Below are 27,985 nucleotides of genomic sequence, written 5' to 3' on the forward strand. Positions count from 1 at the left end.
TTTCAAACTTTAAAGGTCTGTCATGTCTGCTTCTAAAGTTTTAGCTTTTGAAATTGAGTCTCCGTGGGTTCAGTAACTGAGAGGAAGGCGTCGTTCCAGCTTTCCTACGACGTTCCTGATATTCTGCATATCAGGTGTTGTCCAATGATAATTATCCACCTCCACTATGCCTCCAGTCTTTGCTTTTGGGGATTTTTATAATAGTGGTATTGATTACATGTATGCTTCTAATTAACAAAGCAAATAAGTCTATCCCCCACTTAATGATCAGACATCACTCAGCATGGAGACCAATCATCATTAAAGATGTATTTTCTCTTAAGACTGAGCAGAAAAAGCATCAGAGGTTGTGCTGACTGTTTTCTATTTCACAGTGTCAGAGATGAAGTCACTTCTGTCTGTTTTCATAATTTAGTCATTAACCGTGAGCTAGGATGATCAGTAACACAGAGCACATGCGGGAGACAGAGCGATGAATATCAGTAACAAACTCATTTGTGTATCCTGTGAAGGGATACCGAATAAACCCTATAATAAACTGTCCCTGATCCCCGAGCTGCCTGTGCTGGTTTATACTGTTACTAGTTGACATCAGTGAAGCAGAAAGAGAAGCACTGAGTCTGTTTTAAAGTCAGCTGTCACTGATGACCACTGTCGAAGTGCTTATTTTAGCTTATTAAAAGATTAACTCCTAAACTACTTGCAGAAATGTTATACAGCTACCATCAGTTTACTAAGGTTTGCTTTATTAATGTGGCTGATGTGAGTGTGTATTTTGTCAGCAAACCTTTTAAAACTTTTACACATAGCCCCCAAGGTTTTTAAAAAAAACATGCAGTAACCTGAAAAAATAAACGGCAGCGCTTGAATGTGATTTCAGTCCAGTAAATCTCGCTGTCTGATTGAATTTATGTTTGCTTAAGTGTCTTTAACCCCCTTTACTTAAGTGCTCCCTCTTCTAGGAATAACTCTATTCTCCCTGCCAGTCAATTCAGATTCAACATTCACTATTCAAAGGTATACTCCATTAGTCTCCCTTATCTCTTTTAATAACATGTCAGATAGCTGAAAATATCGTGTAAGCTCGCAAGAAAGCGTGTTTACAGAATAACTCGAGGCTTGCAGCAGCACACCTGCTGGAGCTTGAAGAAATGAACATTTGATTTACATTAAACATAATTTTGTACTTATTATTTGAGGAGAGTGTTTTAACATAAGGGAGATGTTAAAAGCATCTCATTTATCTGTTTAATGACACAGCCTGAACCGCCACCAACAGTGTCGGCCCATGAAGACGTGAATGCGCTCCACATGTGGGACCTCTTAATGGAGTTTAGAGTATGACTGCGAGCCTGAATTATAACCTGCTCTCTGACTGCGGGACCACTTCCGCGCAGTTTGCACTGCGTGTTCTTCATTTATAATGCTTACAGCTTTTACAGCTGGCAATGACAGAAGCCGAGATAACTCAATCACAGTGTTGTTGTTTTTTTCTTTCTGTATTACACAAGGCCCTTTTTGCCTCCAGCTGCTGGAGGTGATGAAATTTTATCTTAGACAAACACTTTGCTTTCCTTTCAGAGTGCTGCTGTGGCTGTGCGCCTGTCTCTCAGTGGAAGTTGTTGAATATGAGCTAGTCTTTATATTATATGTAAAAACAATAATAATAATAAATTAATGAATTATAAGGGTTTTTTCTGCAGTAACCTATACTGTATCTGGCAGCACAGCTCTGCCCTAGGACCTCCCCTCCCTTAAAACAGGTATACACAGAAAGCCCATAGACTGTATTAAGATGATGGAAATAGCCATTGTGAAATCACCTCTTGGTGATGTAAAAAATGCATTTTAGCATGGTGATATTTTTATTTTTATTTATTTTTTAATAGGACAAGATAGTAACATGTCAATTTATCAGTAAACAACAGATAACTTGTTTAGCAAAATGCATCCTAAAAGTTTAAGGGTGCAGCACACAAACACAGATTACTATTTAGCGCTAAGTAACTGACTAATAAAATACTAGAATTTCTCTCACCATAACCTCACTGACATGGTATATTGGTCCAATTCAGCAAGTTAAAGTAACAAAAATGAAGCCTATGAGGCAGTCGTAGCTACTTTTTGCACACCTGTCAGTCTTAGAGATTATATAACTAACTTAAAGCCTCAACAAAATCGAAATGGGTGCCTTTTAACTCTCAAGTGGAAATAGCTATTCAGGCTAAAATCATCTTTTATGCCAGGCTGCAAACATGATCATTTTGCAGCTGAAGTTGGATATTTGGTGGGTGTCAAAGTGGTGAATGGACTGGCACTTAGTATTTTTCCACTTTAAATGAGCACTCTTTAGTGCAAGCCATTCACACATGCACTTTTTCCTCCTATACCTAAGCTTTTCTATACCTTGCCTAACGTTTGTGCATAGATTCACACTCAACTTGGGGTTCAGTATCTTGTTCATACTGGACAGGCAGGGAATCAATCGGCCAGCCTTCCACTTGGCAGACAACCCACTCTACCCTCTGATGGTAATGCAGTGACTAGCCCCCAGTGATGCAGCGGTTAGCACTGTTGCTTAACAGCAAGAAGTTAAGAAGAGTGAGTCTGTGTGGGTTTGCTTCTGGAATTCCAGCTTCCTCCCAAAGACATGCATGGGGTTAGGTTAAATGGTGATTTTAAACTAGCCATATGTGTGAATGATGGTCTGTCTCTATATGTTAGCCCTGCGACAGATTGGCAACCTGTCTGGAGTCTACCCTGCCTCTTGCCCTGTGATAGTGGAGATAGACTCAGCCCTCCCTGTGACCCTGAATCAGATAAGCAGAAGAGGATGGATGATGTCTGGGAATACTGACTGGCTTTTGACTCCATCCTCAAGTGGCCAGTGGAGGAACTGCAGGTTTTAGCATTTATGTGTTGGATTCATTTTTTAAAGCATGGGCATTGCTTCTTCAGAGAGCTGGAGGCAGGGAGGGTACCAGCAAAACCTTGTGTACGGGCATCACTGACAATGGACTGATTAAGTCAGACACGGTATGAAAAGAAGGACTTTGATGTTGGTGAGTTGTAAACTAGCTGTGACAGACAGACTAAAGCCTTGTGTGAGATTTGCCATTTGGATGCTTCGTAACACATCGGCTGAGCCATCAGCGGATTTGTATTGGCAGTGACATCAGCTGGGATTGAGCATGGCTTTGTGGCCTGCCTGAACAAAGGCTATGCTCATTTTTGAGCAGGGCTCCTGTAGGAAGTTAAGAGCTGTCCCAAGTTGTAAACCAACATGTTTACCCATCCACCATGATTATCCAGCACGGGACTTCCTGCAAAACCACTAATTGTCACTTATTCGTTCCTTTTTGATTCCCACAGAAGACTTTTTGCTACTTAGGCTATTCGGTTCCTAGCTTCACATTGACTTGAAGCGTCTACTCAACTCACAGACCTAAGAGTGTTATCAGCAGTGTTATTTATATTTATATTTTAAAAAAGAAAGCCATAAGAAATAAGTACGGTTCCAAACATTTAAATTCTTTCAACTCTTTTGGTACGACCGTTGCAGCCAATGAAAGCTTGTGTTCATGACTGATTGAATGCTGGATGTTTGACTATAATGGCCCCAAAAATAAATCAGTGAGAACAAATGGAGTCACATTTCCGTCTGACATCAAGAATTAAATCCTCATTTAGCCTGCGGTTGCCACAGCCAACTGACATTGTGATGTCCAAGACACAGCTGTATAAAGTTAAACAGCATCTAGTGGAGATTTTTGCAGTGACTGGTTCATGAGACATACAGACCAAAATAATTCCCATTTGTCTGTTAACATGTTGACTGACTTCCTAAAAATCAAACAATGCTCACACATGAACAGACAGGAGAAGAAAACAGGAAAGCACCTGACAAACTTGGACCGTGCCTGAGACACAAATATGTCAGTGTAGCGTAGATGTGTAAACAGGATTTGACATGTTTGAAATGAAAGAGTGTGTTGTGATATAACAGTAATCACCTTAGGGGAAGGTAAGCAGCTTTTTACTCATAGCTGAAGCACTTCCTATTTTCCACTTTGTTCAAACGTACTTTACAATAATACAGTTGTTGCAGGCAAAAAAATAGCCGTAGTTCGTCACAGCTAATTTAATGACAGGAAGAGGGAGCTTAAGTGTCAAATATTACCATATCCTGTTTGGGTCTGCCGTCCAGGTGGTCCATCGTGAGTAAAATCCTGTTACATCATCTCACAGAATCCTCTTGTTGGAGCTGTCCTCTCCGCTCTCATGCATCTGCTTTTTTCTTTTCTTCTTCGCCCTTTTTCAGGAAATGAACTCAGCAACATGTACAGCAACATTAAGTTACATAATTTAAATCAAAGATGATCACCGAGTGATGAATTAATTCACAAGATTCACTGTGACAGTGCGACCAACTTCTGTCTTTAGCAGAAACATTGGTCTCCCTGTAGGCCTCTAATGAGATCCTTCAAAGTAAGGGGCTCTCTGCCTCTCAGCGTTCCCCTTAAAGGCCTCACTGTGGAGGAAACCAAAGTCGCCCCAACAATGATGAATGGACATCATTAATGTTGTTCATCTGTTTAACTTTTACTCAGCAATCTTGGAAAATGAGGGGTCAACAGCAACAGGGAACTCTTATTCGCTTTTGCACTCCAGTTCCTGAGAGCCACCCATTTGGTCCTCACAATTTCAAAAGACATTTGGGCTTATTTGTTCGAACAGCCTACCTTCTTTCAACCAAGCAGCTAGATCACAGTTAGAGAGGACGTTTAGTTCACATTTTAGCCTCATTCCTTGATCGTCATGAGTCTAACTACAAAGAAAGAAGAAAACAGCATCTCAGTTAGTTTTAAAACTTAATTTCATCAAATTAATAATTTAAAACACCCACCCTTCAAAATAAATCTTTAAATGAATGAATATTAAATCTTCTCCAATCACATCGTTTATCTCAGAATTGAGGAGACATGTGGTTACCGCTATCAAGCTTTGTGGTTTCAGCAAAAGCAACGGGAGCCTCAAAGTTGTTTCACTTTCAGACAGCAGACAGATCCATCTCCACTGGACTGGACTGGAGTACATTATCAGTAAAACCTTGTTTGCTCGTCTTATCAGCATGTATTTATAGTCCAAACTGTTTGAGTGAGCTTATTAGGCTCTATCAGCTGGTGCACCTTTCAAAACACAGATAGATCACTGAGTAGATGGCGAGATGATGGTGAGAGTCGCTCTGACTTCTGTTAAAATGCATGCTGTCCCTGCGCTATAGCAGGGAGGAGATGCTATGACCCTTAGCTTTTCTCTAAAACATAAAAAAAAGGCATGAACATCTCTTGTACTCTGTTATTATAGCCTTACGTAGAACTTTTTCTAAATTGGAGGTATCCCTTTCTCAACTTAAGAGGGAGAAACAGCGTCTGAACATCTGCATTTGGAATATTGCAGAATATTTTGGATAATTAGACAGTCTGAAAACGATATTGTTTTTTAAACAAAAACCCGCTGACTATCAAGACAATGACTACACATTTAAAAGCAGCAGAGAACAAAGTAATTGCAGAGTCAAGTTCCCTGAAGAATATGTTTGCTTTTCTTGTCATGTCCCTGAATTTCAAGAGACATCCATCATTGCCATCTGGAGATACAGTTCAGGAAAAGACGAGCGTGAAACGTCTTTCATCAGCTTTGATAGTTTGCTCTTACTGATTCTGTGGAATAGCCGGTAGCTGGTGGGTGGGGGGTGTCTAAGTGTCTAAGACGTTTAGAGACACCACACTCCTGAGTGTGGTCTGTTCAATAGCAGAGCCAGTGCGGCCATTGAGCACTGCTGAAGGAATGTGTGGAAGCCCACAAGGAATCCTCTCGTTCCAGTGTTTCTGCAAACACAGAAGTCCCACACTGAAGAGTAAGCCTGTGTGTCAACAGAATAGGAATCTCCCTTTTCTGCCTTTGCAAACTTGAATAAATAGACTCAGAGGAAAATCTCCGTGCACGAGCAATGAGTCTACCATCCATGTCAGCAGTTAAAAGATCTCCAAATGTTTACCCAGCCTGAATTGCGCTCACAGAATGTCGCAGGCACTCGGAGGATGTTTCTGTGTACGCTCTATAGTTTAAATCACCTGCGGTGTATAGTCTAGAATTGCACTACAGCATCACAAACTAAATAAACTACCTTTTTATGTTGCAGCTAAAAGGGGAAGCTGTAAAATGTCATCAGTAAGTTGTATGTAGACAGATGCAGCAGCAGGGCAGAGACCAAGACAAAAGGGGAGGAGATTAAGCGGTCTTGTGAAAAGGTGGCGCGGAGCAATTAGACGCAAGTGCTTCTCTCTGTCTTTCTGCTGACTGCAGCTCAGAGGAGGACTGGAAACTGAAAGTTGTTGGCACAACTTCATGCGTGATTTTTTGAAGCGGATTCCTCACTTGGAGATCTTGGACTGAACCGGCTGCTCACTGAATATGCGTCGTCACATCTGGCGTTCACGCTTTTATTTCCACAGAATCCGTTTTTAAGCTCATATTAAAGGAAAACGAGACACAAAAAAAGTGTGTAAATGTGAATATTTATCAGTTTCTTCTTTTTGTTGTTGTTAAAGTATTATTGTGTTGCCTCCACTTTCTCCTGAGGGGCCTTATTCATTAGTGAGCACAATCTACTTCATCAGGTTACACGCGCGGAGCTACGTGACTCCACTCATTCTCCGCGCTACTAAACCGGGAGCAGATGACTTGGAAAATCCCTGGCAGCGAGTTTTTTTCTGTTTGCTTCTGTTTCTGAGTATTTTGGGACTTTTGTTGGATTTTTTTTTTCCGCCACTATCTCCATCGGGAGCCATCGCCACTCTCCACGCACAGACGTCACGTCACGAAATGTTACTGGGTTTTGTCATCGGGACTGTGGTGGCGCTTTATCTGCAGTTCTCACCTGCACAGGTAGGACGTTGCACGCTTCGGTGAAACTTTACACTCAGAAGCAAAATGAGGGGATTGCTTGTTTCCCCCATTCTCCCCCCTCCTCTCCTACTTTGCACTGAAACCACAGAGACTTTGGGTTGAGATTTTCACACGCTGCTCGGTTTATTTTGTGTCTGCTTTGTCCACCAGTAACCCAGCAAAGTAGCAAATAATGCACCTCGTTATAGAATGATAAATAAAGCGCCTATTGTTAGGTCTGCTAATAGCCTCGTTTAAGTTCAAAGTGTAACCTACATATGAAACGCTCGAGTCATCAGAAGCCAGTCAAGTGATAATGATCTATTGTTCTTTCTCATGCTGCTTTGAATGAGCGCCATCGGGCACCCCTCATTCATAAGATGAAACGTGACAAACTGCATCACTCTCTCTGTGGAGCAAATGATGCAAGGTGACTCACTGTTATACTTTGCAAAGCTTGCTAAGCTCATAATTACAGCCGCATCATACTTTAAAAGCTAGGTTCACAGACATGGATTATGTTATATTCCCACTCTTGTAGGCTATGGTGGGATCTTTTTTTCGGTATAAATTTCCATCAAGGGGAGTACTCTGGTCGTCATGTTGGTGATATGTTCTCTAAATGGGAGATTGCTGTGTTTCTTTCCAGGTAGTAGATGTAGCAGATCCTGGAGCTGCTTATAGTCTGAAAGTGTATTTAGTAAAACTGGATCATGTTAATCTTGCAGGCACCTGCAGCTTTCCCTTCTTGTGCTTTCTTAGAAGGACACGAAGAGAAGGCAGCATTCTTTAACTGCTTTATGCCAAGAATAACAGTAATGAAGATGAACCAGTGTGAGCATGTGGAATTCAATTAAAAGCATAATTTCAGGGAAGCCGTATCAGTGTCAGGAGTTAAATCGGCCTACAAAGCTGGTCTGTTCTGTTGTCTGGCGTCGCCTGTTATTCTCTTAATGAAAGTCTGTCAGAACAGGGGAAACGGTGAAATTGGAGTGAGGAGTCATTCAGAGGCCTGTGTTGTGCCAGAAATACCTGTAAGAAGATGTGTCATTGAACATTCGGACTTGTGCCACCGTATGCTTCAGCCCTTGAACCTATTCAGTCTCTGATTTCCTTCCAAGGTGGCTGGGGACTTTCAGCTGTCTCTGATGGCTTTTATGTTTAATGCAAAACCAGGCAATTCCCTCGTCCATTCACTGCCAGTGTCACACTTCATACTCTGCTGCTTTCCTGTTGAATCAAGTAACACCCCCTTCCCCTTTGCAAAGCTGCAGGCCTCACATAGAGGTACTACTCGCTGACTCAGCCAGGCTCTCAGGGTTGGAAAAAACTCCATGTCCCACCAGATTCCCAAACCCAGAGACTTTGCAGCTGTTGCTTAAGTTGAGAGTGAGTGGGAGAGGCATGAGTTTACCACATTTCCTCTAATCCTCATAATCAGCTCATGGCCCGGTTAGTCAAAACAGGAGTGACAAAATCCAGGGGCCTCAGTGTGTAGCAGGTTAGATGCCCTCTGCTGCACCCAAAGACTGATGGCCAATGTAACAGATCAAACATCTAACCTGACCAATTAGATGTCATACAGTATGTGAAGATTTGACCTCGGGATCACTGCAGTTGCTGAAAACTTATTTGCATTTACTGATCATTTGTAAATGTAAACGTTTTCTTTGTTTTCCTGCTTCAATACAATTCAACTCAAACCAGCAGCTCTTTTCACAAGTTCACACACCAAGTTATGTCTGGAAATACAGACACTAGACATGTGTCTGGGAATCGCAGACCAATAATTTAATAATGATTAGCTTTCCTAACTGTCACAGCTGTGAATCATGTGGTCAATTACAGCTGTGGACAGCAGAGAAGCTGGAGTTGACTTCAACTGTTTAATACCGTCCTGCATGAGATTTATAGTGTAGTCTGTGTGTGTGTGTGTGTGTGAATGTGTGTCACATACAGAGGGCGAGTCTATCATTACTGCATATACCAGTAGTTCACAGCAAGTTAAAAGAAGGAGTGTTTTCCCCAGTGTTCTTGGGTAATTGTTATAAGACAGAAGAGATATAAAGAACCAGTGAAGAGGAAAAGATTGGCTGGATTAAAGGCTGTGTTCTGCTATCTCGCTATGTTCCATAAAAAGGGATAAGATGACTAAAGACAGATGGCTGTGATTCGCAGCGAAAGCCTAGCTACACCCATCTCTCCACCTCTCGCTATTCCTTGTAGTAATCCCATGCTGCAAATCAGTGGTGTGATAACTTTTATCACTAACACTGGTGTGTTATGTTAGAAGCATGGTGACATGGTGTCATCGGAGAAAATGGAAACAGCGTAGTATAAAAATATGTATGTAAATAGTATTTTTTTATCATAAATCAACACTGTAACAGTAGGTGTATTCTGCTGATGTTGATTCCCATTGAAATGAGCAGGTCAAACTTCCAAGCTTTGTGGCTTGTCACTGAGGGTGGAAGCACCTGGGTTTCCCTTCTCAACAATAGTGGCCGCTTTGTCACCCTTTTATGAAATACAGTACAAGCTCCATGCCATCCACCAGGTGTTTTACACATGAACTACAAACAGAGTTCAGTAAACCTAATATTACTTTATGGGAAGTACTGTATATGGAAAAGATTATTGGTTTTAGCCAAATCTCTTGTTATTTTGTACAGTGTATTTCTTGGGACAAAGCAGTCGTCTATTTACTGTATTATTGGCAGACCTGCATGTACAGTACAGTGTGTGTTTTAACCTGAAGTTACAGTAGTAGGACTACTGTGAAACCTGCCTATACATTGCTTTTAAATACCTGTTGCCTCCTGCTCATTTGACAGCTATCCCTAAGTTAGATCAAAACCACTGGAATGCTCTCCGTACAAAGCCGATCTCTTAGTGATCGTAGTGATTGTATTTCATGCTTGCATAAACAGAACCAAACCTGAATGGCATTTGGCAGCATTTCCAGGTGAAATAACTCATGTCCTGAAGATTTGGACATGTGCACAGCTCGCAATTTTGGTCAACTTCTGAAAAAAGATTTTTGTGATTATGTTATGATGAAGCTGTGGAAAAAAATAGCAAAGGTTGAGGATTATATGCCTCACTGAAATGCAATTCTGAAATTCTTTGAGTGACTTTTTAAATTGTATAACAGATATGGGGAAATTATGCCTAACCCATGTGTTATTGCCAGAGTTCTGATGAAGATCATCACTTCATCGGTACACCGTGTTTCTGTGCCTCTAAAGGCAGTGAGCCTCAGCTTCTGCTTTTGTATTCATAAGGACGTGACGCCACACAGGTGTTTCCTTTAAATCACCCTCCGCACCAAAACAATACTTGAGACTGGCCATCTGTACCGCACGCATGTGTTTGTGTTCAAGTCAGAGCAAAGAGCAAATGTATAATCAAACATTAAGTCGACTGCTCCCTTCCCGCCGTGGCTTACTCTGTCTTACGCTTAGCACATCTTCCTGTGTAGATCAGATGTCTGCACGGGAGTCCCTGCAGTGGTGGTGACCTGCTGACTGCCCCTCTGTGTTGTTGCGGTACTTCTCCCTGGTTGTAATGTCCTAGCCCAGGGGAGAGTTGCAATCGCAATCAGGAAATATGGAGTTCTCCTTCCTCCAACAGAGGAGGAGGAGTGGTTGTGCTCAGGGCAGCTGTCTACTCAGCTAGCTTTAATCTCACATCTGGATGTAATTTACTGTGGTTTACAGAACAGCGTTTACTGTAATGGAGACCACAATTACCACCGGTCAGCTTATCTCAAGACTTGTCGTGTGTGTATGTTTGCGGACAGGGTGCACAGTTTACACAGTGGTTGTGTGTTTTTGTGTGCGTCCTTGGGGAGACATTTATGCATGCATTAATGGACTTATACTGGGGAAATCGTGGTTATCTAAATTAAAATTTATGCCGACCCTTACCTCTCCCTCATCACTTGATCCTATTTTACTTCTTGTTGTTTTTTGACTAGACGGCAATGCCAAAAAAAACAGGATTGTTTTCAAACTTCAGCACTTAGGCTTGAAAAGGGTTGGTTTGGTTGTTGCACAAACGATACCTATTCTTTTTGTCAGCTTTCATACAACAAATCTCTTTTTCTGCCGTATCTCAGCAGCAGGATCCAGTGCATGTGGCTCCAAATTGAGAATGGGTCTGCCTACACATGGATCCACCATATTTAATGTAAAGGGCAGACATGACGATGTCAGTGAGTCTCATCTATCTCCCAGCAAGAACACTTAGCTTAGCTGTATGCATAATATCAATTAAAATGCATTTATTCTGAAATCTGGCAGTTATGCATGCCTATTTATGCTACTTTTCTGTTTGAATCTGTGTGATCTCTGTGTGTTTGTGTACTTACATGTGGAATAACTCGTGATTTCAAAGTCTCTCTGATGATTCAAGGCATTGCTGTGGAATGTTTACCGCATGCTCCGATGAAGTTTTTCAGTCTTTTGGCTATATCCAGTGACCACCTAGAGACTGGGTACTTCTCAGTCCTGTAATAGCATCGCTGTCAAAAGCTGACTCGCCATGTGTGTACAAAAGAGAACCGGTCTTTTTTGTAGTGGTGGAGAGAGTGACTTCATGCTCCACGAGAAGGCCATGAGTTAATGTTGTGGCCATGGCGCTGATGACGTGGAATCTGGTTAGCAATAAAGGGCACATGAAGAAGATCAGTAAAGCATCATTTCTAACTTATTGAGTTGTCCACTGTCCCCCCTTCTGATTGGCTGCCTCCCTGAGTTAGGGCTCCACGTCCTCTGTGACATAATACAGATACAAGAGTAGACAAAATTTGTCCAAAGAAAATGAGCATTTAAAGCCATCTGCAGTCTGAGACATTGGCTTACAGTGATTACTTGTACGTATTCTTGACCATTTAAAATTTAAAACCTTTGTTATGATTTATGCAAGCTTCTACCACTGTACCAAAATATGTGAGAGAAAATAAAGAAACACAAGATAAGTCCACTTAAAAATTCCCTTGTTATGCGTCTTCAGAATCACCCAACTGCCAGACTACTTATATTTACTCCTTTCATTTAGTTTACTGTCATTCTTTACCTCATTTAGCAAACCCAGTCAGTCAAGTTATCCAGCTTGACTGAACTAATTAATGTAAAAGCAATTACAGTTTGTCAGATGGTCAAAGATTAAGGAGACTGCCTAGAGGACTACAGTTTACTACTACAGCCTGAATACCATCAAAGCAGGAGATCCAACGATACATGTGTGCTAATCAGATGACCTAATCTTTAGTCAACAGAAGCAATGAGTCAGCATTAAAACTGCATGTAATATGGCAACATTTTTTGCAGAATAACACATGAAAAGTTGTTTTTCAGCCGAAAACTGTAGAATGTGGTCGGCTTTTTAATGGTGGAAATACAAGCATGTTGTGAAACACTCATTCCTTTCAGTGTCTTGGCTCCATTGTGAATAGTATGAATTAAATCCTATTGTATTGTCAACCACAAGAGATATAACCTAAAACGCCCTACCAGCATGTGAAAAGAAAATCTTACTGCAGGCTTTAAGATAGCCGTCTATTACTTTGTGAAATCTGAACAATGTATGTATGGGACGCTGGTTACTGATAATGATTAATTATTACTGTTTTATACTGGAATACTGGAATGACGTGAAAGCATTTAATTGTGATTTATAGCCGCCTTTAGAAAACTTCCATTTCACTCTGCTGGAAAACAAAAGCATGCCCCACCCTTACTCTTATGCAATCCACTGGAGAAGACGAACCTAACCTCCAGTCTGCATCAGTTTCTCCAAGCCCTCAGAATAGGCTTTTCTATCTAATAACCCTAAACTGGTTTGGGAACCTTTGTATTTGATCTGCCATCCTGTTCTTTCCTTATGAAAAATACATTGTGGAATAAGCTGGCTGGACTCCAGATTTTTCTGGCAGAGGGCCATGGGTACCTGCTGTTTACCTCCTCCCCCACTTGACCCTCAAAGCTGAAACATCTTCTGACAATTATGCTGGGTCCCCATCATGTTTTAGGTTTGCTCCCTATCCACGCTGCCCTTCCTCTGACAGATGGAATAAGCAAGGAGGTTAAAGATGACGCATTTCAGCTGTGTGGGACTGCAGAGTAATGAGGCTTGGGGCCTCTGCGGCCCAATGGCAGGAGCCCAGGGACAGGTCCTCTGATTTGACCTAGAGTACAGCACAAACTCTTAACCAGCAGTGGTAGGAACAGAACCTTATAAACAATGTTTTATTTCAGCTACAACTACTACAGACAACTCAATCCATACTCGCTTTCTCCAGCTGATTACTGAAATACTGAAGCACACTGCGCCACCGTAAAGCACCAAATGTCAAGACCTGAAAGCATTTTGTACAACTACAGTAGCCAAACAAGGGTGTGTTACTTATGGAACCTTGTAGATGCAGTAAGAAAGGTTTCTCTGGCACAGGAATAGCTGGAAAGTTTAGGCACTTAATCACTGAAAGGTCCAAGTTATGTTTAAATAAAATGTCAATTACCAGTTACATAAAGCTTAAAGGAGACGTGGCATCCCAATATTTTTTTTATCTTGCTAGGATCAAAGATTTGCTTACGCGTGTCCCATCAAACATTAGTTGAGAGATGGAGTACACCAGCTTTACAGAGCTAACACTGAGAGAAGCAACTATTCACCTACAGCTAATGTAGGATCACAAATGATCTTCGCATGCATTATCTTTGGAACATGGAGGAAAATAACACATGCATATGTAGACCATGTAAAGTCACCACACCTGTAGAGTCCAAGCCACTGCACTGCCATGTTGTTTCCAATCCAATCAGTACAATTTTTTATAACATATATAATTTTATATTGGTCTTTTTTCTGAAATTTTCAAAATAAACGAATCGTTTGTTGATAATGATGGTAATTGTTAGGTCCTGATCTTTGATTCCTCTATTAACATACAGTACACATTTGCATTCATTCATTCTTTATATGGTGGATTAAGATTAGGATTAAAAGTAAGGACGCGATGGGCCGTTATTAATCAAATCAAATGTAATCCATAGACTTTTCTTTACCTGTTTGATACATTCACATATGTACCTGTATATGAATTGACCCTCCAAAGCTGTTGCTAGTTTTTATGTATTGCCAACGTTTAAGTCTTGTATATAGAGTCTATAAAATATAAGACTATAATTTTAATCTTTGTGTCAGACTACAGCCCAGAATATTGAATCCATTTTATGAAGCATAGCTTTTTTTGTGTTAGACAGAAACAGTCTGTAAAACTCATTTACTGGAAAGACAGAATGGATGTTTCTGCTTGTGTGTAATGGTAAAAAGAGGAGGGATTTTCTGCTCTTAATTCCTTCTTGATATTTCAGCACTTTCTGTCAATTGCAAAAACCCAGATGTTGTACATACAAGTGAAAATTCCAATACAATTGACACAGAGGAGAAGTATATAAACCAAGAACAGATGAATTTAGTCTAGTCATGTCTAGTTTATTTCTATAGCCTTTAATCACACTTAGTCTCAAAGGTCCTAACACCCACATTATGAAACCAATAAATGATAATGACACATGGTAACGTTACACTCTGATTGAGGACAAGTAAACTCCCTGAAAAAGGTCAGCAGGGAACAAAATGTAAGAAACATTCAGGACTGCACAGAAAGCGAGCATGCTTTTAGGATTAATGACACATTGAACACATTTATTAATGTGAAACAGTCCCCCTTTCCACAAGAGCCTAATCACCCCCTGTCACCATGAATCATACAGTTAACACTCTAAGTGCATAAGACGGAGGGAATTGCTACGTGAGGATCCTCATGAAGCCTTTTTAAGAATCTGGTGGATTCTTTTGGGCAGCTCATTCCTCTGCTCTCCACCGCAAAGGCTACCAAAGATGTTTCCTCATCATGTCGAGGCTTAACCCATGACCAAGGTTAGAAAATCCTCCAAAACCTCAAAACGTTCAGAGAGGCAAGTGAGGCCAGAGCCAAAAAACCCTTGTGATGTGGAGCAGCCACGACACGCAAAAGGGTGGAAAAGGGGAAGCTGATCTTATGCCAGTTAACGTTGGACACGAGATTCATTTTATCAGCCTGCCATTGAATATAAAATACACTCAATGGGCCTGAAAGCAACTTTTGACAATAACTGGAACTGAACTGTGACTTTCCCATGCTGTGCTTAAAGAATATTCTGCAAGTAGAGCTTATATCCTGCTGTGTTTCAGTGAGGCTGACACAGCCCGATGGATGCTACACTATGGAACAACTCGGCAATCATAGCAACAGCTGTAGATTTTAGCCAGAAGAAGAAGAACAACCGTGTTGAAAAACAGGGAAGATGCCTCAACAGCTCCCTTTGCCCAGAAAGGACTCTTGAGTGATATTTGTAGTCTTTAATACAGAACGCTGTGCAGCTCAGAGGACAGGTCAGTTTCTGACACTCATGTCAGTGACAGTTTTACGGGAACTGCTGAAATGTTTGCAAGTGTAAATGCATCATCATCATCATCATCATCATTAAATCGGGACATTCCTCTTAAATCACACTGTTTGGAGGGGGGAGGGAAGGATGAATACAGCAGTATGCTGACAGATACTATCCTCATCCTGAAACTAATTTTGGTTCATAACAGGAAAAGGATGGATTTCAACAAAGCACAGATGGTGCATAAAGCAACAGTCTTTATTGCCATCACTCGAGGAAGTCCTTGTCAGGATGGTTGCTGTTGCATGAAGACTTTTTGCTCCAGTATCATTTGTCCCACTGCTATTGTCTACAAAAACATTGTTACACTATGAATGTGATCCGGCATGTGTCATAGAGAAACTCAAGTCCAACACCAGTGACGAGGAGAATCTGCGGAAGCAGGTTGTCTGCCGCCTGTCCTGCACTTCTGCCGGAGGGTATTTTATCAAACATAGATTTCCCTTCCTGAGATGGAGTCAACCAGAGGTTTTGTGTTTTCCCAGGCGAATGAAAAATTCACTCTGTTTATCATGGGATTATGGGAAAAAATCAAGACGGAGGAGGAAACAATCAATGGGAAAACAAATAGAGAGCTGAATGTTACACCACAGGAAACAGGTTTTGAACCTAAACAGTTGGGCACACTGTAGATATATATGAAGACCTCTATCTGCTGCCTGTCCAAAAGACTCATCCCCAACAGAGTGGGAATGACCTTCCACTTTGGTGTACTGTTGTTCCAGCTATTGCCACCAGAGGATGAAAACACTGGTGTCAGACGTTAGTGTAAAGGCAGGCTGACCTCTCTATGTGTATAAAGGTTGTAGGCAATAGTGTTTATATTTGAGTGGGTGGGTTAACAGTTTGGATTAGTTTTATATAATGTTATTCATGTTTAGGTATGTATTTAATGTTTCTGGCTTATTGCCAGTACCTGTTTCACTTTCATTGTCAGTCTTGAGGCTCGCTGTCACATCCTGTCAGACCACAAATGATAATTCTGGATCCCCACGTTTTGTGTTTTTCAGAGTCTTCCCTTGGCAAGTATAAACAGTACAATGGAAGGTAAGGAGTTCCTCAAGTTTTAAGCTTTTAAGTCTGCATGTCCTGGATAAAATGAGTTAATAAAACTTTCTTCGAGAGAGTAGCTCTGACTCTTTTGTTACGCTGTATTTTCTACAGTGTTTGTGGTTTAGAGAAAATAAAAGGGGGAGACTAGAGTTTAACAAAAATATATTCCCTCGTTGTGCTCGTCACGCAATGCTGAAAAATACAAATGACTTAGTTCTTTACTCTTGCATGCTAGTTAGTCATCGAATTTCATCTGAATATAGAGCGCAGCAGAGCATGTCTAGGCTAGCAACGATTACTCAACTGCTGACCTTCTCTCTTCATATCCTTTTGCTCCCTTACATTGCTATACATTAATGCTAATTAAAGAGGAATGCACTGGTAGAACTTGCAGGCAGAAATGACTGCATGGACATCTAAGAGCCAGATCAGCAGAAGGCATGCAGTCCACTCAAGAGGCACTAACTGGCCATTGAACTGTCCCTTTGCACTGTACTACATTACAGTTCGTGGCCTCATCTCCTTACCATGGATGCTTCCCCAGCCGTCTCCTCCCAGCCTGTCTGCTTTTATAAACAGCTGTTGTAGTGTAAGGCTCCATTTGGTGACCTCTGAGGGTCACCACAGTCCCAGAGGTGCCTGCGGGGCAACTCCAGTTCCAGATCCAGCAGGGTTCTGTTCATGGCCATGTTCCCAGTGTTTGTTTTCTCTTACTTCTCTGTTTGGCCATAGTTGTCCCTGTTCTTCCTCTACAGTCTCCCCAAAGCAACTAGGACACTTTCACACATGTACTCCCACAGGAAAGCACACTGTACATTAAACAAATGTTTCTTTCCCCCTGAAAATGAAAACAGGATACATACCGGTGTATAGGTTTCTGTGTACAGGGCATGCAAGCATATCATTGCTGGATTACTGAGCTAATTACCAGTACTGTTTGTGTAGAACTGTATCATCTTTAAGTTTAGCTTTTTTAGCTGTCAAATACGATCGATATTGTCACAGTAAGACGAAAAACTGATCGCTAACCAAATAAAAATGCAGAGAAGTCCCAGAAAAAAGATGGCACTGCTTTATACTTTGCCTACTCTTATTCACAGTGCTTGTGTTTGAAAAAGTTTGGGGTCGCAGCTTTTGCCGCACCATTGAGAAGCTGGTGGAGGTGGTGCAGGAATACCCATCGGAGGTGGAGCACATCTACAGCCCCTCCTGCGTTCCCCTGGTGAGGTGCGCTGGCTGTTGCGGAGATGAGAACCTGGAGTGTCATCCCACTCAAACCACAAACGTTACCATGCAGGTAAGACCTAAGGGTTGTGCAACATAAGTGTGAGTTATAACTCGTAGCTGTGAGCGCTTCATGAGATCGTTTTGACAAATCTCCGTTTCACCTCCACCCCTCCTCCATTCCCAGCTTTTGAAAATCCGGCCATCAGAACAAGGTCAAGAATATGTTGAGATGACGTTTGTGGAGCATCAAACATGTGAATGTAGGTAAGAAAAAAAGAAGGGTGTTGTGACATAAGTTATTGATAAGTATGAAAAATATAAACCCCGTCTCCTGGAAGTCATGTTTATGTTTCTCATAGATTCATCTCCAAAAACTTGAATTGAATACCTAACAGAAAATAAAGTTGTTTTCCTAAAGATTCCTGCACCGTCGACACACTATCTGCTAATCGAGTTTGGTCATTAATAGCAGGCAGCATAAACGTAACTTCTAGAAGACTGGGTGACTCTCACAGACTTTCAAATGTTGTACCTGGACATTCATGTTAATTTATCGAAACCTTTGCCCTCAGAATCAGGAAACCTGTTGTGAAGGTTCCAAAGTAAGGGAATATTCTTACAATATCAATTTTGCTATTTGTCAAAAAACGCAAGCTTTTTTTATAATTTGGTTCTTGGTTCAGGAAAAGGCGAAGAGGAAGGAAGAGGAAGGAGAGACAAAAAAAGAAGGAATGTGACAGGTGAGGGGCACACGGGGGGGAGAAAACGTTCACATATCCACCATTTTATCTTATTACAGCTTTTAACAGAGGCTACGTTATCACTTGTGTTCTACAGGTGCCAGATTCCTCGCAGGTAACTGCAGTGGCGACCCAACCCCCTGTTGCAGTGTGGCTCACTATTTGTTTCCAGCCCAGTGGGAGCATCAAAAGTCTCCTTCACTCATCTATCAATACTGTGTCTGCAGCAAGAGACTCAAACAGCTGGGTTGATTTGCTGACATGCCCTTATGCTGATGGGCAGGGTGTTTTTGTAACGACAAGGTTTAACAGGAAGTGCGTTTTGACTGGTGGAAACACTGCTGTTACAAGCCTGAAACAATGGACATCCCTGGGAGCCAGTGCAATGTAGAAACAAACAGACTGATGTCTTCTTTTTATGCTAGGTATTACTGTATCGGTTATTATTTGTCAAATCCTTTGGTATTTAAAAGAAGGTTACACATGTAAAAAAGAAGAAAAGTCTATATTTATTAATATAGTTGGACCAGAGAACACCTTGTGGACTTGATGTGCAACTTCTTTGTACATGCGATAAGGAAATGTCTCCCTCTAGTGTTTATGGAAAGTGTTTTTAAACCTCTATATTAAAGTATTTTGCAATCAGATCATCATCATATCTGAGATCTGTTCCAAAAGCCATTGTTGCGTAATTGCTTGTTGTGTATAAATCAAACTCTTTAACAGCATCATGTGACCTGAATGGGAAAACAACATTTAGCAGAAATGTTCATAAAGCGAAGATTTTCCCAAAACTTCAAACTTTCCATATTTATGGAATCCAGCATACAGATGTTCTCCTAACAAGAGGCTAATCTTGATTATCTGGCCCATTCATCTGAAATGAACATATGGATGCACAGTGGGTGTGGTGAGATCAACGGCAACCGGCACATTCGTGTTAAAATAATGAATACACTTATGTTTGAGTAGCACACATGTTTTTGCAAGAGTAGAAATTCCTCGTTTCAATTTTTTCATTTATAATTTTGATCAAAACATCCTCGGATATTTCAGCTCGCCCATCATGCATTTCCAACTCAGGACCAAATACCCATGCGTTCGTTGCTTGTTTAGTCGCTCACAGTAGACAGATTGCAGTTCTATGACAATACATGAGCCTTCAGGAGGGTATTTGAGGTATGCAGATTGAATTAAATACTGTACAGAGGAGCAGTGCACATCAGAGGCTTGGACCCAGTTTTTGGCAAACCACTCATTTTTTCTCGAGTGTCAGTCACAAGGACATAACATACGGTGCACGTTCAATGATACACTACTTCACTCTGCCTGTGCCTGTACTTGAAACATATCAAGGACCATACAACTAATACCCACAAGGCTTCCTTTGAATGCCGTGGAATATTTGGTGTGGTATGTTTCTTACTGTGGTGTAAGCAAATAAGTGAAATGTGAATTCAGATTTAAGTATTCCAGTGGGATATATCCAGTATACATTGTCTTATCTACTTGTCAAAGTAATGGTTGTGGAGGAGGCTCGAGCCTGCCTGTCCCTGACCTTGGACAGGAAAGAGGGTACACTCCAGACAGCTCACCGGCGTGTCTACGGAATAAAAATTCTTAAAGTTGAAATTTAAAAACAGTGCTATGACAGGTTAAAAGTAATTGCACTGTATGGAGTGCTGCAGCAACAGGGGAAAGCTTGAATACAAATTATTTTTGCTTTTTAAAACATCATGTAAGCCCTCAAAATCTTTTTTTTATTAGATTCCAAGCTTGAGCTCCCACATGTAAAAGCATTAGTTACGGTCTCAAATGTTCATCCCATATGCTGTGTGCAGCTGAACAGCACAACCTTGTGTCCAACTGGTGACTCAACAATCCCATAATCCCACACCACAGGTGTCATCCTCTGTTTCTAGAAACACTGCAACATGGAAGGGATGAAGTTTCGTAGATATGTTAAATGGCGTTTGTTTGTTTGTTTGTTTGTTTGTTTGTTTGTTTCATGTATCACATAAAGAAAATCTATGAAAATGTAAAAATAGCATTTTGACTGACGTAGTGTTTTATTTCATTTAAATATTTATTTTGTAATAAAACTGTTATGATTGTCAGCTTGTCTTGTGTAATTGTTTAGTAATTCCAGTTGCATTCAATAATTATATACCAGTAGGCAATCCTAATAGATGTACCAACTGCTGGCAGTCTTAATCTGTTTCACATTATCACAAATAATAGCAAACTATATGATAGGCCGTTTACATTTGTAGGCTAAAATATCAAACACGGTAGATTTTTTTAAAAAGACGTTTTTCAGCCTAAACAACTAGTCGTGTGCGTAACCCCATCAGAGCATGAGTCTCAAAACAAGCTCCTCTTTCGCCAACCCCAAGAATAAAACATGTACTTCACCCGTTTCCGTAGCAACCTTTATGTATCAGGTTATTAAAGCCCTTAATAGTGTCTCACAGGGAGTTGTTGTTCCCGTCACAGCTCTTAAAAGTACACTTCTTAAAACCACCTAAATTACAACCACTAAAAACTGGACTTATAACCCCATCATCTGAAAACTCTTACTTACTTTTAGAAACTTATCCAGGAGGTTGCCGTAACAGACAATAAAGTTGCAGATGTGTTTTGTGCTTTTTTGTTAAAAAAAAGATAAAAAAAAAAAAAAAGATTATTATTTAATACTTTCAGAAATGTATTCCATAACAAACTAATTCACAGCATGAATACTTAAATGAAAATGTTTTTCTGTCACCGATTTGTTTAAAACCATATCTGCGTGAATGCGCGCACGTAATTGTGTTTACCTGTAAGACCGCGTGGAGGGCGTTTATTTTGTAGAGCACTTAAGTAGAGCTGGCGTTAGCAACACGGGAGTTGGGTGGCTTTAACTAGCCACATATTTTCAAGCTACTAAAGTCGGATTTTCGCTTTGAAGCAAACGACGTCTTGGTAAGGTTTGTCGAAATTATGCTGGTACTCATATTGCTTATCGATCTCGTGATAGCAAGAGTTCTGATCTAAAGCTACGGTAGCTAGCAGCTAGCGTTACCCAGCTAAATGAATAGTAAACAGATAAAACATACTGTCGATGATACAGACAGCAGCTAATGTTGCTTTCCATATTTTGTTATTGCAGAAGCACATTTGTGTAACCCTAAAGCTGTGTGTGTGTGTGTGTTTGTGTCGCGTACGTTGTTTGACGTTAACGGCCAATGTTGACAAAGTTGCGTGTATAGCAAAACAATGCTAGCTGTAGCTAGTTAAGAAGTTATAAACGCTGGACTGGTCAGCATCCCAGCTTTATAACAATGATTGTCTGCACTAACTTCTTTTTTTGTTGTTTTTGCTGGGTAAGTACGACATTGTTTTGTTTTTTTAAAGTGTGTCTTGCCATGACTAGCCATCGCAGTGAGTGGTTGTGGGAGGGTCACAGGCCCTTCATCCAATCGTTCAGCTCGAGTTTGTAAAATGGGAGACGTAAGGCAGATAATAATACGCTTTTATGATGTTTTAATCTGTTTATTATGCAGCTTAAAACATTACGTAATCCCGTTTGTGGGTGTGCGCCTGCTCTTTTCAGTATGTTGAAAAATAAATACAGTCATGTACAGTATGAATGCAAAGTACAGGCCTGAAACGTGAAGTGATGATCAGTCTTGTAAACAATTCAAAGTAGAAGCTCCAAAAAGACAGATTACGTATTAACTAGAGGTGAGTGTTTATACTGTGACTGTTGTGCTTTTAGTCATTATACACTATAAATCGTATATAGTAATGAGTTACTATGAAAAAATTATAGGCAAGGACAAATTAAGGGAACAACCTGAAGCCTTGGCCCTGCTGTGTCTGAGTGGCCACCTTTATCTTGTGATTGTTACAATTATAATTGGCTGCTGTTTATTTATTTGTTCCTAATTTATATTTTATATAACTAGATTGTCACGTAAGATATGACATGTGAAACAGGTAGGTTTGCTAAGGCCTAAATATTGTAGTTTATAAAGGTTTTTAAAATGTGTAAATTATTAGCAAAAACAATCATTGTGACCCATCTGTCTGTAGCCAAAGATCTTTAAAAAGTCTCAATGTCTTCCATAGCCAAATAGGATAATGTGTCACCTGTCATGAAAAAAATCCAAAGAAATGGAATATTACTGTTTTAAAATGGACATGCTACTCATTCGGGCTGCCACGATTTGTCGACTAGTCACGATTACGTCGACTATCAAAATCGTCGACGACTGCTTTAATAGTCGACGCGTCGTTTGAAGCTTTGTAAGATCGCAAAAGACGCAGGAATAATAGCAGGATTTAAGAGTGTAATAACGGACTGAAACAGAAGATGGCAGCACTGCATGTACAAGGATGCCAGCTGCCGTTAAACCCCGAAGAAGAAGAAGCAGCTGTGTCCCAGAATTCATAGCGCGGCCCAGCTTAGTTTCCAACAATGGAGGCAGCTAGTTAGTTTTAATATTACTCTTATTATTCTTTCTGGGTCACAAAATAAACGTTTAACATATTTTCAGGCGAGAATGTAGCTGTGTAAACCTCAAATATCGGCTCAGTTTATCAGGACACCACATATTTTCAAAAGCGCTCCGACGTTTTCGGAGACATCTATTACCCACTAGCTCGATAGCTAGCCGGGGGCTAGGTCACTAGCGCCGTGAGAACACCGGACTCCCAGCAAATTGTTTTCAAACCCACCGCCGTCTTTCGTGACTCAGGTTAAATATATATGATTCACTTAGATAACTTAAAAATGTTGTTGTTTGGCTTTTTTTTTTTTTTAGTATTTTATTTGTTCCTGAGTAAATCGGTTTGGCTGAGATTAAAGTTATAGTTTTTACACAGCTGAATAAACGTCAAGCAGACAGCTGATTATCAGAAGTGTGAGATGCTGGAGAATATACTCCGGTGTCCTGTTATATTTTAGATAGCAAGGAGTTTATTAAACTTTACCAAAACAATCTGCAAATTTCATTAAAATTGAATAAACTATCATCTTGTCTTTATTTTTAGTTAGCACCTTAAAAGCTTAAAGCTGTAATGATAGTTATATAAGAGCAGATGCTGCTGGTGCAATAAGCTGTAGTTTTACGTCCAGTGGATGATGATCTGATTAGTCGACTAATCGCATAAATAATCGGTGACTAGTCGACTATCAAAATAATCGTTTGTGGCAGCCCTACTACTCATAGATATTTAATATTCTCTCCTTCCCAAGTCACAGAATGGATTTAAAAATAAAGAAAAAATGTCATCAAACTGTATCACAAACTTGCATAAGACTGTCCTGGAGAAATTAAGTTGCAGTTATTTAACTTCGTCTGTCCATGTGTTTTTGTTTTTTTCTTTTGTTTTTCTCCTGGATAGACCATCATGAACCGGTTTAATCAACCAGGCAGTCACAGGACTCTGCCGTTCACCCGGACATCGCACCTTGGAACATGCAAACAAGACCTGGAAAGAGATTCAGGCTTCTCAGGTTTGATTTGCTTACATTCAAAAAAAAACTAGCATGCCTTTTAAGTCTTGTGATTGTCCAAAATATTCTTGATTTTGTCTGAAAGAACACGTGTCTTGACCTGGGATATAATTAGCCTTTATATAATTACAAATAATGTATCAGTTCATGAACAAGGTCGACCCTAATCAAATGTGGAGATCTAGGTCACATTTTCTATGTAGGTTATTTACAGTATGGGGGTTGACCTGAATTTGATTTAGCCCTTCACATTAAGATGATAGTATCCTTTTTCAGACACGCTACAGATATTTATCTACATCTGCCACTGTTTTCATACAGCTAATGTTTTTCCACGCAGAGCAGAAGCCTTTCTTTTAAACATGATGAGCCTCATATATGTGTCGTGTTGTCCTCTCAGATGCTAGCTCGGAGTACCTCAGCACAGTCGAAGTGACTGACTCTGAAGATGCAGCAAGAAATGGGTCAATAGTCAGCCAGGAGCCAACTGGTCCACAGGTGGCTGTGATGGGAGGTTCATACACTGGACTGTCTCCAATGATCATCATGAACAACTTCGTGTTAAAGCAGGTAAAATATTTCAATATTTGTCTGAACAGACTACTGTGTATTTCTTTACTCTTAGAGTGTTTTATTGCTATATTGTCTTTGAGCTTTAGTGCTCAATGGAGCATTGTTTGGCTCAGAGTGTTTTGTACTCTGAACTTTTAGAGAAATTAGTTAAAAGCTTAATTTTGGATGGAGTTTATTAACTCAAATTGAGCATTCAGATCTGTCTGTGCATGTTGTGGGTAATGTTGTGTTTTAACACTTTCCTTAGACTGTGTATAATCTGGGGCTGGGCAGTTTTCTTTATAATTCAATTGTGCTATCCTCTGAGATCAGCAAAAGTGATATCAATGCTGCTGAATTGGTGGTGGGTTAATGTGCACTCACTGAGGTAATAATATCCACTCCCAGTAAGTCATACTTTGTACCCCAAACACACCAAAAGCAATAATGCTACTGTTTGATGATGATTCAGCCTTCCATAATTAGAGTTTATAATAGAACAGTTATTAGCTGAACAGTGAAAACATTATTACATCATTACCTATAGCTGCCTCTCCTTTTTTTTTTTTTTTTTTTAAACTTTTGGGGGGGGGGCTACAATCCTCCTAAGTTGTTCAGTCTGTGTTTACTTGTGTAAAATCTCTCACCACTCTACACAAAGCTCTCACCACACACAGTGGCCTCTTTCACCGACAAACACACACATACACCCACAAAAGTTGAAAGCGTGAGATAAACAGCGAACCCGGCAAGCACTCACATGGAGCTCTCGTTTAAATAAAACAACAGATATAAACACCTTCTGTTTTGTCTCACTTTGATATTATGATGATGGTTCAGTGTAGCAGGTCCTCCCCCTAACACACAGACACACTTAAGTCATTCATCCATTTCAAAGTGGCAGAGAGGCCTCTCAAGTATCTTATTATAATGCAGAGATGCCAACAGCAGAACTAACCAGACACATTAAATGTAATATAAATGGAAGCTTGACAATCCCTGAGATCATCGACTATAACCCTGTAACTCTGTCATGCACTTTATGTTTAACAGCTACCATATTATAGATGGTATAAGAAATGTTTTATAACATTAAAGGTCTGTTTGTTTGTTTTTTTTCTTATTTTCTAGCAATCATCCACAGCTCCAGCAGAAAAACAGTGGAACTTTCCTTCACCATTGGAAATAATGCCTCAGTCACAAGTGGTTTTTCTTCAACCCATGCTATCAAATGACAACAACAGCTCTCCTAAGACTGGCTCTGAAAACACGCGACAGTCAAAAAGCTACATGCCCATCCTCAAATCATATCCCAAAATTGCCCCGCATCCCATGGACACACCCACTAAGAGGCTAGGATCCTCAAGGGTGAGGGGGAGTACAGCAGCAGGATATAACCAGCGACAGAGGAGGCATCATCATGGCCACAGGGTGTACAGCACCCCCAGCCCCCTGTCAGCACTGCAGATGACAGCCCAAACCACATCCAACTTTGAAGCACCAACAAACCAAGCACAGAGTCAAGAGCAGCTTATCAAGTCTTTTTCCTCACAGGTAGGAACCAGCTCCCTGCCCTCCTACACAGATGAATTTAGGACTCTAGCAGGAGACAACAGGATGCTTGATGACGAATTCGAGGATGAGGACTCAATGCGCACTAATAAGGAGAAACGCTTCAGCAATACCTACAACATACTCAACAAGTCCGGCTTGCTGGGGATCACCATGCGCACAAAGCAGCTGATCAAAGAGAATAAGCGCACCCAAGACCAGCTGCAGCAGCTTCAGGAGCAGACGACTCTGCTGCTGGAGGCTCTGAGCAGTGGAAACCCACAACTCTGGACTAAACTCCAGCTTTCTCTCCAGGACACAGAAAAGGAACAGTGGGGGGCGAAACCGCAGAGCATCCTAGCTTAAAATATGTACGGACATAATCAGTAGTCCTGAATCTGGAGACGAGGATTAATCAGGAGGCCACAGGGGGATTTAATAAATGTGGACAAATTGTGTTAAATATACTCTTGAACTAAACTTTAAGCTTTCAGACCTTTATCAGTAGGCTGTAGGTATTAATCACTTTCTGCAGCAAAGTTAAGAAATTAGACAGTTTTGGAGCAGCTGGTTGGATATAAAACTAAAGGTCTGTCTCATATTGCATGTTGTTGTTCTGACGACATCAGAATTGATATTACTCCAGGACCGTCACTTCAAACGACCGGTCACATTGTTGGGATGCAGTAGCTCTGCAACTTCGTGATAAAGGATTGTGGAAAAACCAGCAGAAGTGATATGGGAAGTCAAAAGCTATTTTCAGCTGCTCCACTGTCACAAGGGTCCCCACAGTGGGTAGTTCCACATGTTTGATTTGGCAGAGTTATTATTCCAGATGCCCTTCCAGATGCAACCCTAAAGGGGATTTCTGTCTCCAACCTAAATATCATTACGGAGTTGGAGAATGGGAATTCAGAAAATGTGACGTAAAGAGCAAGAAAGTCTGTATAGATGACATATCAGGGTAGATGAATAGGTTATATTCAGTCATATAGTGCTGATCTGCCCAGCCAAACATCTTCACAGGATAGCAGTAATTATATTTGCTGCTTGTGGTGACATTTCCTATACTTCTTACCCGTAGCAGTGTCAACAGTGACTGGGCTAGTAGAGCAGAAGATATCATTGGCATGCTTAACTCATTCACTGCCAGCCATTGGCAGTGAATGAGTTAAACCCATTGACTCATTCACTGCAATTGACGGCTATAGACGTCAATGGCAGTGAATGAGTTAACAAGCGTTTGTGTTTTTGCTCTCAGTCCCAGAAGAGGAAGGCAAAAATTTGCACTGCTGGTTTAAGCTTAAGCAATGAAACTACATAGCTACATTTATGGGGAAAAGGGGGGTTGCAGTTGCAGTTTTAACTGCATGTTAGAAAAGGGCAGAGTCATTTGCTCTTTTTCTCTTAGTTGCACAGTCGTGACGCAACAATGTGATCGGTCCACAGACACTAAAACGCTGACATCAGATCGTGCTGAGGTCGAAGCAGCCGTTCTTATGAGATGGGAGTTAGGAAGCATGCTTGTATTTCGAACCCTTGCCTATAATGAATTTTCTTGCCTCTTCTGTTTCAAAATAGCAAGTATCACTTGCAATAGGGCTATGGCTTCTGTGTCAAACTCCTAAGTGTAGGGATGCACTGATTGTGAAGTACTGACACCAGTGTTTAGCCGATAGCCCAGGCTGATACGTTTTTATTTTTCTCTTTGTTTTGTTGAAAAGTTGCAAATGTTTAAAATTCTTTCATACTTTGTCACGCTACCTTTTCTCATTAAAAGCAGCTCAAAATTGATGCCACACTGTAGATAAACGCTGGCCTCTCACTTTGATAAGTGTTGTCTTACGTGCTGAGAAGCCAGTGGTCATCCACATGATTGATTTCAGTTCGTAATGATGTTCGGTCAA

General features: G+C 40.7%; 2 protein-coding genes and 1 long non-coding RNA gene across 4 annotated transcripts; all 3 read left to right on the forward strand.

The window, feature by feature from the left end:
• Positions 1 to 6,304: 6,304 nt before the first annotated feature.
• On the forward strand, positions 6,305 to 18,437 carry pgfb (placental growth factor b; the record flags this gene model as incomplete). Its single annotated transcript, XM_013908401.1, has 6 exons — positions 6,305 to 6,951; positions 16,463 to 16,499; positions 17,606 to 17,802; positions 17,917 to 17,996; positions 18,305 to 18,334; positions 18,416 to 18,437. Coding segments are annotated over exons 1-6 (429 nt in total), but the record flags the coding sequence as incomplete, so codon positions are not given.
• A 1-nt stretch (position 18,438) lies between these two features.
• Positions 18,439 to 19,114, forward strand: LOC106456103 (uncharacterized). The gene is made up of 2 exons (XR_001290244.1): positions 18,439 to 18,472; positions 18,570 to 19,114. It is a non-coding gene; the product is annotated as an uncharacterized LOC106456103 (long non-coding RNA).
• A 2,184-nt stretch (positions 19,115 to 21,298) lies between these two features.
• Positions 21,299 to 27,261, forward strand: cipca (CLOCK-interacting pacemaker a). 2 transcript variants are annotated; one of them, XM_005724042.1, is made up of 4 exons: positions 21,299 to 21,441; positions 23,864 to 23,975; positions 24,376 to 24,545; positions 25,659 to 27,261. In XM_005724042.1, the coding sequence occupies exons 2-4, from the start codon at positions 23,870 to 23,872 to the stop codon at positions 26,442 to 26,444; spliced, it is 1,062 nt and encodes a 353-aa protein (XP_005724099.1). In that variant the 5' UTR covers positions 21,299 to 21,441; positions 23,864 to 23,869; the 3' UTR covers positions 26,445 to 27,261. The 2 variants fall into 2 exon arrangements, with proteins under 2 accessions (XP_005724099.1, XP_005724098.1); XM_005724041.1 differs by having other exon boundaries at positions 21,299 to 21,436.
• Positions 27,262 to 27,985: the final 724 nt, after the last annotated feature.

Source organism: Pundamilia nyererei, unplaced genomic scaffold (genome assembly GCF_000239375.1).
Source record: "Pundamilia nyererei isolate P.nyererei 1_Seehausen unplaced genomic scaffold, PunNye1.0 scaffold00010, whole genome shotgun sequence".
Classification (NCBI taxonomy): domain Eukaryota; kingdom Metazoa; phylum Chordata; class Actinopteri; order Cichliformes; family Cichlidae; genus Pundamilia; species Pundamilia nyererei.